This window comes from Sus scrofa, chromosome 4 (genome assembly GCF_054392235.1).
Source record: "Sus scrofa isolate SSC_HxYL_T2T_F1_AM1 chromosome 4, Sscrofa_HxYL_maternal_Yorkshire_Landrace_v2.0, whole genome shotgun sequence".
Classification (NCBI taxonomy): domain Eukaryota; kingdom Metazoa; phylum Chordata; class Mammalia; order Artiodactyla; family Suidae; genus Sus; species Sus scrofa.
The window spans coordinates 72,068,607-72,082,434 of NC_139386.1; the positions used below are offsets into that span (position 1 = coordinate 72,068,607).

Here is a 13,828-nt window from a genome sequence, read left to right on the forward strand (position 1 = left end):
TTGTCACCTGACTTAATAGTGTTCTCTATAACATACCTTTCTCCCTCTCCAATTCAGGACTCAATCTAGGTTAGGAACAGCATTTCACTGTTACATCTCTTTAGCCTCTATAATTTGGAATTTTTTTTTTTTGTCCTTTTGCCTTTTCTGGGGCCGCTCCCACAGCATATGGAGGTTCCCAGGCTAGGGGTCTAATCCGAGCTGTAGCCACCGGCCTACGCCAGAGCTACAGCAACACGGGATCCGAGGCGTGTCTGCAACCTACATCACAGCTCACGGCAACACCGGATCCTTAACCCACTGAGCAAGGCCAGGGACCAAACCCGCAACCTCATGGTTCTTAGTCGGATTTGTTAACCACTGAGCCACGAAGGGAACTCCATAATTTGGAACATTTCTATAACCTAACTTTGCCTTTTATGACACTGATTTTTTTTTTAAATACAGTGTGACTAACACCCATTCTTTTTAACAGAATTGTCCTCATTTGGAGTTTGCTTGATGTTTCTTCATCATTAAATTCAGGTTATGCATTCTCAGAAGAAATAGGTATCAATGTGTCCTAACGGTGTCAACAATTAAAGACATATACCTACCTGCTCTTTACCAGGGATGTTACTCTTTAGCACACGGTGGTCAAGACTGATTTCTGCACTATTGTTTCCCTGTAGCTAATAAATGATCTATACAAAGATACTTTTAGGCCATGCAAGTAACCAGCTCCTGATTAAAATTTCCAAGATACAGATAGCATCAACTGGTGATTCTTGATTTATCCAACCTTTGATTCTAGATGTCTGTAAAATGCTAGTATTCCAATTCCACCACTCCCTGCATATATATTTACCAGTTGGCACTTACCATTCCATTCTAAGAGCCCTTCCTTTATCCATATTTATTTTCCAGCTTATTATCAGTATGAATTCATTAACTTCTGATTTTTTTAATAAGTCCTAGAACTATATTTGAAATCATAAGTTGATTTTTTTGGATGAATAACTTATATACCAATAAAATTCACCAATTTTAGTGAAAAAAATCTATAGGTTTTAGTAAATTCATACAGTTGTGCAATTATCAATATAATCATACTTTATAATGCTTCCATCACCCAAAAAAGTGCAGTCAAAAAGTTCAGCACTGGATGGCTTCACAGACAAATTCTATCAAACGTTTAGAGAAGAGCTAACACCTACCCTTCTGAAACTACTCCAAAAAACTGCAGAGGAAAGAACACTCCCACACTCACTCTATGAGGCCACCATTATCCCAAAACCAAAACCAGATAAAGGTAACACAATAAAAGAAAATTATAGGCCAATATCACTGATGAATATAAATGCAAAACTACTCAACAAAATACCAGTAAACCAAATTCATTAAAAGGATCACATACCATGATCAAGTGGGATTTATCCTAGGGATGCAAGGATTCTTCAACATCCACAAATCAATCAGTGTGATACACCATATTAACAACCTAAAGAATAAAAACTATATGAACATCTAAACAGATGCAGAAAAACCTCGTGACAAAACCCAACACGCATTTCTAATTAAAAAAAAAAAAAAAAAAAAAACCCTCTGCAAAGTGGACATAGAGGGAACCTACCTCAACAGAATAAAGGCCACATATGACAAACCTACAGCAAACACCATGCTCAATGGTAAAAAGCTGAAAGAATCTCAACTAAGATCAGGAACAAGACAAGGATGTCCACTACCATAACTTTTATTCAACATAATTTTGGAAATCTTAGCCATGGCAGTCAGAGAAAAGAAATAAAAAGAATCCAAATTGGAAGATAAGAAGTAAAACTGTCGCTATTTGCAGATGACATGGTACTATACAAAGAAAATCCTTAAGATGCTATCAGAAAACTACTAGAGGTCATCAATGAATTTGGTAGAGTTGCAGGATACAAAATTAATACACAGGTGTTCCCACTGTGGTACAACAGGATCAGAGGCGTCCCTGCAGCACCAGGACGCAGGTTCAATCCCCTGCCTGGATCCAGTAGGTTAAATGATCCAGTGCAACTGCAGCTAGGATTGGACCCCTGGCCCAGTGGCTCCATATGCCATGGGGCAGCCAAAAAGAATTCCAGAAATCTCTTGCATTTCTATACACTAACAATGAAAAAACAGGAAGCAAAATTGAGGAAACAATCTCATTGCATCAAAAAGAATAAAATACCTAGGAATAAACATATCTAAGGAGGCAAAAGACCTGTACTCTGAAAACTATAGGACACTGTCGAAAGAAATAGAAGAGGATGCATATAGATGGAAAGATACACCATGTTCTTGAATTGGAAGACTCAATATTGTCAAAAAGATTATACTACCCAAGACAATCTACAGTTTTAAGGCAATCCCAATCAAATTACTAATGGCATTTTTCACAGAACTAGAACAAAAAAATTTTTAATTTCTATGGAAACACAAAAGACCCCCAACAGCCAAAGCAATCCTGACAAAGAAAAACAGAGCTAGAAGAATCAGACTCCCTGGCTTCAAACTGTTCTACAAAGCTACAGTCATCAAAAAAGTGTGGTACTGGCACAAAAACAGAAATATAGATCAATGGAACAGGATAGAAAACCCAGAAATAAACCCACACACCTACAGCCAACTAATCTACAACAAAGGAGGCACGAATATACAATGGAGAAAAGACAGTCTCTTCAATAACTGGTGCTGGGAAAACTGGACAGCTGCATGTAAAAGCATGAAATTAGAACACTCTCTAACACCATACACTAAAAAAACTCAAAATGGATTAAAGATCTAAATGTTAGACCAGATACTACAAAAGTCCTAGAGGAAAACATAGGCAGAACACTCCTTGACATAAACTGCAGCAATACCATTTGGATCTACTTAAGTAATGAAAACAAAAGCAAAAATGAATGAATGAGACCTAATTAAACCTAAAAGCTTTTGCACAGGAAAGGAAACTATAAACAAAAATACAATCCATAGAATGGCAGAAAATATGTGCAAATGAAGCAACCAACAAGAGATTATTAATCTCCAAAGTATACAAACAATTCACACAGCTCAATATCAAAAAAGCAAACAACCCAATCACAAAACAGGCAGAAGATTAAATAGATATTTCTCCAAAGAACATAGACAGATGGCCAAAAAACACATGAAAAGATGCTCAACATCACTAATTTTTAGAGAAATGCAAATCAAAACTACGAGGAGGTATCACCTCACACCAGTCAGAATTGCTATCATCAAAAAATCTACAAACAGGATTCCCACTGTGCCTCAGTGGTAACAAACCCAACTAGTATCCATCAGGATGCGGGTTTGATCCCTGGCCTTGCTCAGTGGGTTAAGGATCTGGTATCACTGTGAGCTGTGGTGTAGGTCGCAGATGCAGCTCAGATCTGGCGTTGCTGTTGCTGTGGTGTAAGCCGGCAGTTACAGCTCCCATTTGACCCCTAGCCTGGGAACTTCCATAGGTGCGACCCCACAAAGCCAAAAAAAAAAAAAAAAAAAAAAAAAAGTTTGCAAACAGTAAGTACTGGAGAGGGTGCAGAAGAAAAGGAATCCTCCCACACTGTTGGTAAGAATGTAAATTGGTAAAACCACTATGTAAAACATTATGGAAGTTCCTCAAAAACTAAAAATAGAATGACTCAGGATCCAACAATCCCACTCTGGGCATATACCCAGAAAAAGGCATTAATCAAAAAGATACATGCACCCCCAATGTTCACTGTAGCACTATTTATAATAGCCAAGACATGGCAGCAACCTAAATGTCCAACAACAGAGGACTGGATAAAGAAAACATGGAACACATGTATAATGGAATATTACTCAACCATCAAAAAGAATGAAATCATGCCATTTGCAGCAACATGGATGGACCTAGAGATTACCACAGTCAGTGAAATAAATCAGACAGAGAATGGCAAACATCTTATGATACCACTTATATGTGGAATCTTTAAAGAAAAAAAAAAAGATACAAATGAACATATTTACAAACCAGAAACAGACTCAAAGACATTGAAAACAGTTACCAAAGGGGATAGGTATTCTGGGGGAGGTATGGATTGGGGGTTTGAAATTGGTTGGCATGTGCACACTACTGTATATGGAAGGGATGGTCAGCTGGGACCTGCTGTATAGTACAGGGAATTCCACCCAATATTTTGTAATAACCTATATGGGGAAAGAATCTGAAAAAGAATGGATATGCGTATGTATATAGTTGAATCACTCTGTTGTACAGCAGAAATTATCACAACATTGTAAATCAACTATACTTCGATAAAACTTTTAAAAATAGAAAGAAATAAATAAGTGTAGTCAATCCACACACCCATCCCTGACTCAGGCACCACAGATCTGTTTTCTGTCTCTATAATTTTGCCTAATCTGGAAATTTCATATAAATGGATCATACAATAAATATACAGTGTTTTGTGTCTGGCTTTTTTAACATAATATTTCTGAGATGCATCCTTGAGGCTGCTTCAGTAAGCAGTTGTTTTTTTATTGGTAAATAGTATTGAATTATATAAAAATACATTTTATCTATTCACACATTGCTAGACATTTTGATAATTTCATTTTTTTAATATTTAAGAATAATGCTATGAACACCTGTGCAGAGGCTTTTGTGTTTTCAGTTCTCTTTGACAGATACCTAGGAGTGGAACTGCTGAGTCATATGTAACTCTGTTTAACATTCTAAGGAACTGCTAAACTGTTGCTCTCATTCCAAACAGCAGTGTATAAGGGTTGTAATTTCTACCTATCTTTATTAAAGCTTGGTATTTTCAGTCTTTGTGACAGTCATTGTATTGGGTATGTAGCAGTATTTCATAGTGGCTTTTAATTTGCATTTCTCTAGTAACTATGATTTTGAGCATCTTTTCATGTCCTTATTTGCCATTCAAATACATGTATTATCCATATATATAACCATTGACACAATGTCTTCAAATCCTCTCCCAAATTTTAAAATTAAATTTTCTTAATGAGTTGTAAAAAAAAATTATATATGCTGAATATAAGCGCTTCATCAAACATGTTTTGTAAATATTTTCCCCAGTCTGTGGTTTGTTCTTAAATTTTCTTAATAATATCTTTTTCTACTATTTTATATTTTAGAGCAGTTTTTGGTTCACAACAAAACGAGCATAAGGTACTGGTTTCTCATACATTCTCTGCCCTGACTTAGGCATAGTCTCCCCCATTATCAAAATCCTTCACCAGAGGGGTGCATTTGTTACAACTGATGAACCTACCTTGACACATCATCATCACCTTAAGTCCATAGTTTGTGTTCAGGTTTACTCTTGGTGGTGTACAGCCTATGGGTTTGGACTTATGTATAACGATACATGCCCCCATTCATAGCATCATATAGAGTAGTTTCACTGCCCCAAAAGTACTCTGTGTTCCACCTATTCATTCCTCCCTCCCCTCTAACCTCTGGCAATCACTGGTCTTTTTACTGTCTCCACAGTTTTGCCTTTTCCAGAATATCATATGGTTGTAATTATACAGTATGTAGCCCATTCATTGGCTTCTTTCACTTACTAATACGTACTACTAAGATTTCTCATTGTCTTTTCATAGCTTGATAGCTCATTTCCTTTTACTACTGAATAATATTCCACTGTCTAGATGTACCATAATTTATTCATTCCTTCACCCTACTGAAAGCTAGCTTGGTTGCTTCCAGGTTTTAGCAATTATAAATAAGCCTGCTACTAACGTGTGACAATGTCTTCTTAAAAGCAAAAGTTTTAATTTTTATAAAGTCCGATTTATCCATTTTCATCTGTTTTTTGTGCTTCTAGTGTCATATGTAAGAAATGTTTAACCTAACCTCAGATCACAAACATTTCCTTCTATATTTTATTTTAGAAGTTTTATAACTTCTCTATTATTTATTCTATCTTTTATCTATGATTCATCTCAAGGTGTGTTTTTGTTTGTTTGTTTACTTTTTTGGCTGCCCCGCAGCATATGGAGTTTCGGGGTCAGCCACAGTTGCAACCCAGTCTATGACTGCAACAATGCTGGATCCTTAATTCACTGTGCCAGTTTGAGGAGCAAACCTGCATCCCAGTTCTGCAGAGATATCACTGATCCCATTATGCCTCGATGGGAACTCAATTTAATTTTTGCAAATGGTGTAAGGTAAGGGTCATCAAAGTTCAATTGTTTGTGTATGGATATGCAATTATTCCAGCATCATTATTTAAAGACTATATATCCTTTCCTCATTGAAACCAAAAATTTTTAAAATACAGTTTTCAGGAGTTCCCGTCCTAGTGCAGTGGTTAACGAATCCAACTAGGAACCATGAGGTTGCGGGTTTGGTCCCTGCCCTTGCTCAGTGGGTTAACGATCCGGTGTTGCCCTGAGCTGTGGTGTAGGCTGCAGACGCGGCTCGGATCCCGCGTTGCTGTGGCTCTGGCGTAGGCCGGTGGCTATAGCTCGGATTAGACCCCTAGCCTGGGAACCTCCATATGCTGCAGGAGCGTCCCAAGAAATAGCTAAAAAGACAAAAAAAAAAAAAAACAAAAAAAACAAAAAAAAAACAGTTTTCAAAAACCATAAAATTTAGTGATTAATTCAATGTGCGGCACGAAAGGAGCTAGCGATGACCAAAGTTTTAAGTCCTGGAAACTAAATGTGAATGGAATCCTGGTTAGAAATAAGTCAGAAAAGGTTTGGTTTAGCTATGTTAACGTGTAACTATTAAGACATGCTAATGGAAATTTCCAGCAGATTCAAGACTCAAATTCAAGAGGAACACATTACAAATGTCTATTTAAAAGTTAACAATTTTAAAGATCATAGTTGAAGCTTTGGTAAATGAGTGTAAACAAGGAAAAAAGGTGACGCAGAAATAAATGATGGTCAATGTTCACTTGAGGGGATGACAGAAGAACAGAAGTTGGAAAAATAAAAAATGACAAAGAAGGGATGATTAAAAGAGGATATAAAGAAAACCAACTCAACACAACTTGCAGAGGAAAAGAAAAGATACGAGAAAAAAAGTGGTAAATAATATCGAAGCATCCATCAAATTTAATGTTTGGGGGACAATGATAATTGAGAAAATGCAGGAAAGCAAGCTTTACCTAAAAGAAATATGTTGAAACTGCATCAGTTAATTAGTACATAACATGAACTTCAATCTATTATTTACTTCCAAAAAGAACACTGATTTTAAAATATGGCCTTAGTAAAACATACTGCAAACCAACGTAAGTTAATATACCTTAGCCTTTTTCTTTTTTTTTTTTTTTTTGGTCTTTTTGCCTTTTCTTGGGCCACCCTCGCAGCATATGGAGGTTCCCAGGCTAGGGGTCTAATCGGAGCTGTAGCCACTGGCCCACGCCACAGCCACAGCCACTCGGGATCCAAGCTGTGTCTGCGACCTACACCACAGCTCACAGCAACGCTGGATCCTTAACCCACTGAGCAAGGCCAGGGATCGAACCCGAAACTTCATGGTTCCTAGTCAGATTCATTAACCACTGCGCCATGACGAGAACTCCTACCTTAGCAATTTTTAAAGTGTTATTTATCACAAAAGATTTTTCCTAGTAAAAAATCAAAACAGTTCAATAGCAAACAGTAGTTTTCAAGTTAAAAAATTACTTCTTAGGAGTTCCCATCATGGTGCAGTGGTTAACGAATCCGACTAGGAACCAGGAGGTTGCCGGTTTGATCCCTGGCCTCCTCAGTGGGTTAGGGACCCAGCATTGCTGTGACCTGTGGTGTAGGTCGCCAGCGCGGCTCAGATCCCGCGTTGCTGTGGCTCTGGCACAGGCTGGCAGCTGTAGCTCTGATTAGACCCCTAGCCTGGGAACCTCCACATGCCCTGGGTATGGCCCTAGAAAAGACAAAAAAAAAAAAAGCAAGCTCCTGGAAAAAAAAAAAAAAAAAAAAAAAATTACTTCTTAAAATTCCTAATTTTCCTAAATATTTTACTTCTGAAATAAAAGATTACAGTGGGATAATACATACATAACACAACTTGCTATAGAATCATAGAGAATTTAAGCAGAAATGTCATCAACCTAAAAGAAGTAACAGGCCTCTTTCACTCTTAACTAAGGTCTGTTAACAATTACCAGCTTAACACTGAGTTGTTTTAATCAGACTTTGAAAGAGCTCTCTCTCGAATTTATAGATACTTGAATCTCCCTTACCATAATAATTTAACAACTATAAACTCTAGAATTGATTTTATACAACAGTAACCATAGTAATAAAACATTTTTAACAGTGGTAGTGAGCATAAAATATGCCATAACTAAAACATAATATTTATCAGATATAAGTAAATCTTTATCTCTAGTTATTATTGTCTAACCTGATTAGAATATCTCTAATAATAAACTCAAGAGTCAGAGATACACATAAGCTTTCTCCTGGCAGTGCCCACCAGACAAAGAACACCACTATAGTTAAACTCGCTGGCTTTATTACTCGTTGCATAGAGAAAAGCACCCCTAATGCCCACCATGGGGTACTCTGAACTATCTTATTAAGAAAGTTAGAAAAGACAGGAATTCAGCTTGTATTGGGTGATTGGGTGAGTTAAAGGAAGCAGAGCTCTGCTCAGGATTAGATGCTCTCAGGAAATGAGGGTAATTCTATGATTGGACATCTTAGCAAATCTTATCCACAGGGAGGATAAAGCTGTAACTAATAAAGAGGCAGCAGTTATAATCAGCTGGAAGAGAAGTTCAACATTCTGTGGCTAGGACAGCATTCATGTTTCGTCTATGTCTGGACATGACTGTGGAGTGGTATTGTTTTGCTCTTGTTCTATCATGGACACAGAGCAGCTCTGTATAATGTTGATATTTTGTGCAATTGTTTATCTTCAACAGAAGAACACCAAGCCTAAGCAGTATTGTCAGGCCAGTTCCTAGCAACACCAGGTCCTTGATGATGGTACAGGCTAGCTTCTAGCTTTCATAGCCATTTTTCTCCTTCTCACCCCTGAAAGTGTGTGACAACTTATGTAAAACATAGTTCAACTAATAAAATATTTAAGAATTACTTAATGAATCACAGAGACTCAATTAATGGATACAGACTAAGTACAAAATAGAGTAAGAATGTTTACAAAAAATGTCTGGAGTTCCCACCATGGTACAATGGGTTATGAATCAGACTGCAAGGGCTCTGGTCGCTGCAGAGGTATGGGTACAATCACTGACCCATTGCAGTGGGTTAAAGGAGCAAACGTTGCTGCAGCTGCAGCATGGGTAGCAGCTGCAGATGGATTCCATCCCTAGCCCAGGAAAATCTATATGCCCCGGGTGTGGCCATGAGAAAGATCAGCTTAAACAAATTCAAATGGGATTCTTTACTCTTCCTTGACTCTACAATGTAATATCATTTGCCAAGATAGATACTTTTCCTAAGATATTACTACCAGGTTTTTTCCCCCAGAAGCTGTGTACATAGTGTGTAGATGACAAACAGTTTTAGAAAATCAGTTTAACTGAAAGACATGGATTTGAAACCAATTCCAACACTAATTGACTCTGTGATGGACCTCAATATGTTCCTGAATCTCTCTATCCCTCAGTTTCCTCATCTGTAAGATGGAAATATCTACTCCAGAGTTGCTATGAAGAAAAAAATGAAGTGATATATACAAACGTACATAGAAAACGCATGGCACATCTAACACTTAGAATAGAATCAAAAATGATGGCTGTTTTATTCATTCTAATTTTATTTTCACAGTCTTTGTATACATAAGTACTCACTTTTTAAAAAGCCTCCGGAGTTCCCGTCGTGGCGCAGTGGTTAACGAATCCGACTAGGAACCATGAGGTTGCGGGTTCGGTCCCTGCCCTTGCTCAGTGGGTTAACGATCCGGCGTTGCCGTGAGCTGTGGTGTAGGTTGCAGACTCGGCTCGGATCCAGCGTTGCTGTGGCTCTGGCGTAGGCCGGTGGCTACAGCTCCAATTCGACCCCTAGCCTGGGAACCTCCATATGCCGCGGGAGCGGCCCAAGAAATAGCAACAACAACAACGACAAAAGACAAACAAAAAAAAAAAAAAAAAAAAAAGCCTCCAATTACCAATAATTGATATTTGGTTATCATAATTCAAACGCACATCTTTAAATCTTAAACTTAGGCCCTTCATACTGACCATATAGACTGAAACTAAGTAAACCAAAACATACTCATTCTGCAAAGCCGAAGGGAATCTAAAAATAGAGAGGATCCAGAAAGAACTGTGTATGCCCAATTCTTTCTCCCACTCTCATCAACCACAACAAAGAGAAGGGAAAATGTTTCTCCCATCCTTTTCCCTCTCCAGTAAAGTGCAAATTTCCAACCCCTATGCAAGCACAGGGAATAGAAAATAACTCCCTTTCCAAAGGAAGTCACTGTTCCAGGTGCTAGAGGGATGCAAAGTATGAAATATTATCCTTGCCAGAAGTTCCCGTCGTGGATCAGTGGTAATGAGCCTGACTAATATCCATGAGGACTCGGGTTCAACCCCTGGCTTTGTTCAGTGGGTTAAGGATCCAGCGTTGCCATGAGCTGTGGCATAGGCCAGCGGCTATAGCTCTGACTGAAACCCTAGTCTGGGAACTTCCATATGCTGTGGGTATGGCCCTAAAAAAGACAACAACAACAACAACAACAACAAAAAAAAAAAAAGAAATATGATCCTTGCCATCAAATTTGGACAAGATTATGCCCCTTGTCACAGTGGGCTCACAGTCTAGCCAGAGTGGGGGATATGAACTGCTGTGAGGTACCAACCCATAAAGGATCCAGTAGCAGTGTCAATAAAATAATATGAATGTGTCTGGAACTCAGAGTAGAGTCCAGGCTGGAGAAACCAAGGCTTAGCCGTTTTTATAATGATTTTTAAAGCTATAGGAGAAGAGGCTGTCAGGAAAAAAAGAGACCCTAGCAAAGGAAAACAGGACTGAGGACAGAATAGCAAGGAGTGATTACATATGGATTTGGGGTGCAGGGGAGAGCCTGTGAAAAAGCCTTAGAAGAAAGTGAGGGATGAGCCAAACCAGGACAATGTTTTTCATTTCCCATCCATCTGGAGATGTTTCCACCAAATGAAAGATACTCAATATTTTTCTCCTGGCAGATGACATCCACATGAGCAACTTCCAAGGGCACATCCAAACTTTGACAAATCCCTCTAAATGTGGCTAAAAAGTAAATACCCTATTACTGGGAGGAGAAAGGAGGTTGAGAGTTAAGATAGAGATAGGGCATGAATATATAAAGGCACGACTAAATTTGTTAGCAGCTGTTGATAATACATAATTAACAATGACTAAGGACAGTAAATTACTTAGGTAACCTTTTGGTTACCTAAAACTGCCAAAACATTTACTCAAACACCTTTGTCTCCTACTCAGGAAACCAATCAGAACTTAAGACAAAATCATGTTAAAGGATAATGAAGTTTGTATGAGCTAAATCACATGTGTCTAAAAACTTCGAGAAAGCATCCTGTTTCAATCCTCTATCTATAACCACCTGCTCCCTTCCAGAAGGTCATTTGTACTGCAGGAAACCCAAAATTTCATCCCTAGGAAGCATTTCATCATATACTTAACCCGCAGAAAGTCACTGCACTCCTAGTAAGAAGAAATATGCAGGGGGAAAAAAGCAGCATCTTACTAGTTATCATAGGGTTCCTGTTTTTTTGTCAACATGAAAAGCCATTCCTTCACATAAAGTTGAACCCTCTGACGTAGTCGGCTTTTTAGAACTCATACTGGTTTCTATTAGGCTCTTGCACTTCCCTAGGTGTTTGGAAACTAGATGATGATTTACTTTAGAAATTAGTCTTCCCGGAAATCCAAGCTAAAAAATTGAGTCCTACTGCTAACATTTACTGAAAATGGGATTCAAATCCCAAATAACAATCCTAAAGTCAAGGCAACTACAAAAAGGTTACAGTTCAAGGAGCCAAGAGGAAACAGGATAATAATAGCACCGACCTCACAGGACTGTGCGTAATCTTATAAATTTTACTCGCAAAGCAAAGCACTGAGAGCATTGGGCTTACAAGCATTCGGTAAACGTTAACCATTAACCAGCAACAAGTACAAGAAAAGATGCTCTGGAAGGTTTAGCCGAGCAGCAAGAGCAGCGATGGGGACGGAAGGCACGAGAGCGGAGGCACAGCAGGTCGCTGCGCACCGTGGGTGGCGGCCTCTTTAGGAAGCGTCAACCCGTTGTCAGGCAACCGGGTCTCAACAGCACCGGAGGCGGCGGCTGTAGTAGCGGCCCTGGAGTCCAGACCCCGTAACCAAGGCACCGCCCCTGGGCCGGCCTGGCAACAGCTAGACCCTCACCTCCGGGAAACCAGGCACCGCCCCCTAACCAGGCTGCCGCGAGACCCCGACCCGGCCCCCCGCCCTGTAGCCGCAAAACTGCAGCGCCGTAACTCGGGCACCGCCCCTAGCCCGGCGGCCGCGAGACCTCAGTCGCCAGAGAACCCCTGTCCCCAAGCCCGGTAACCGCGGCACCGACACCAAGCTGGCCGCCGCGAGACCTCCGCCCCAGGGAGCCCCTGCCCTCGCCCCGGGGCCTCGAACCCAGCCCCGGGACGCCCCCCACTCCGGCCACACCCTGCCCGGCCCGCTCCCACCCCCGGCCGACGCTCGCTTACTCAGGAAAGCAGGCGCTCGTCCGGGAAGTCGCACAGCGCTCCGGTGAAGCTCTTCACGCTGCGAAGCAGTGGCGGCGGTCGCCCAGCGCGGGAACAGGGGGACAGGCCGCCCGGCCCGGGCTCCGCCTCTCAGGCCGAACCCTCCGCCCGCCTTTTGCCAACGGCCAAACGCGGCCCCGCCCCCACTATGGCCGCGGGGCAAGGCCACGCGGTGGGGGCGCCCCCTGTCGCCCCGGAGGCCGCATACACGCCCGGCAATTCGCAGGGCTCGCCTGCACCTGGAGGGGTACTCAGCCACCTGGTTCCCCCGCTCCGCCTGAGTACTATTAAACTGTAGGAGCCCCTTCCCAAAGCGAAATTGATTCTGTCTCCTCCAGTCGGCCTAAGGGTCAAAGCCTAGGGGTGGGGTGGGGGAGTGGATAAGGTTGGTAGTGAGAGAAAACTTGTTGGCACACCTTTCCAGGGCATTATCGTTCTCCCAGGAATGTGGTCAACGTTTTGTCCTAGGCTTCTATTATTAATTTCAACATATGCAGTACACCCCAAAACTTAGTGGCCATATGCTACCACTAGAAAAGAGATATCTAGATTCCCGGGACAGTGGAACTAAGTGACCTTTATCTTGTTAGTTTGTACGAGGGCTTGAAAGATAAATTTTCTTCAAATGGAATTTAATGTCAAAACCACAGGCGGAGTTGTGGATTCCATAATACTAATGTTGTCTTAACTAAATGTCACACAGCTTTCTAGAAGTGGAGGATACAGCTCAGAACCAAGTGCCCTGCACTCTGAAACTGAGAGTGAAAAGAAAAACTTCCAGGTAAACAAATACATTATTTCCTTGCACTGTAACAGTTATGCAAGCACCTACAGGCATTTAGAGACACGGCAGAAGGATTACTGGAGAGAGAAAAGTTAAGAAGGATTGCGTGGCAGAGAGCTCTGAGCTGTGTTTTTAAATGTAAGTTTAAACTCCCAGTCCGAAAAGTCAGGGGAGAGCTTTTCAGGCAATGCTAGCCACCTTATGCAAAGTTTCAGGGTAACTAAAGAAAGATGAAACTGGAGAGGTGAACTGTGATGCCCCCCCTCCCCTTTTCCCCCAGGGGGAAAAAAATTGAACATCTATGGTAGACATTGAGGATACA

General features: G+C 40.6%; 2 protein-coding genes across 51 annotated transcripts in view; one reads left to right on the forward strand and one right to left on the reverse strand.

Annotated features, from left to right (window-relative positions):
- Positions 1–12,814, reverse strand: part of CSPP1 (centrosome and spindle pole associated protein 1) — a 125,284-nt gene extending 112,470 nt beyond the window's left edge. For 32 of the 50 annotated variants that reach the window (XM_085022235.1, XM_085022240.1, XM_085022224.1 and 29 more), the window contains exon 1: positions 12,684–12,814. The gene's annotated coding sequence lies outside the window, so the exon portion shown is untranslated. Of the gene's footprint in view, positions 1–1,396; positions 1,481–12,683 lie in introns of all 50 variants that reach the window. The other 18 variants (XM_085022225.1, XM_021089274.2, XM_085022253.1 and 15 more) reach the window with 1 other exon arrangement.
- LOC146403854 (uncharacterized) lies at positions 11,333–13,613 on the forward strand. Its single transcript, XM_085020964.1, has 3 exons — positions 11,333–11,358; positions 12,153–12,527; positions 13,426–13,613. Exons 1-3 carry the CDS (start codon positions 11,333–11,335, stop codon positions 13,505–13,507), a joined length of 483 nt encoding a protein of 160 aa, XP_084877090.1. The 3' UTR covers positions 13,508–13,613.
- The last annotated feature ends 215 nt before the right edge of the window (positions 13,614–13,828 follow it).

What these genes read in the sequence shown, in the direction of transcription:
- LOC146403854 (XM_085020964.1), top strand. Translation starts at nt 11,333, where the DNA reads ATGACTAAGGACAGTAAATTACTTAG. An exon ending in AAGGACAGTAAATTACTTAG is followed by an intron (nt 11,359 to 12,152) that starts GTAACCTTTTGG and finishes TTAGCCGAGCAG; the next exon opens with CAAGAGCAGCGATGGGGACG. An exon ending in AACCCCTGTCCCCAAGCCCG is followed by an intron (nt 12,528 to 13,425) that starts GTAACCGCGGCA and finishes AATGTCACACAG; the next exon opens with CTTTCTAGAAGTGGAGGATA.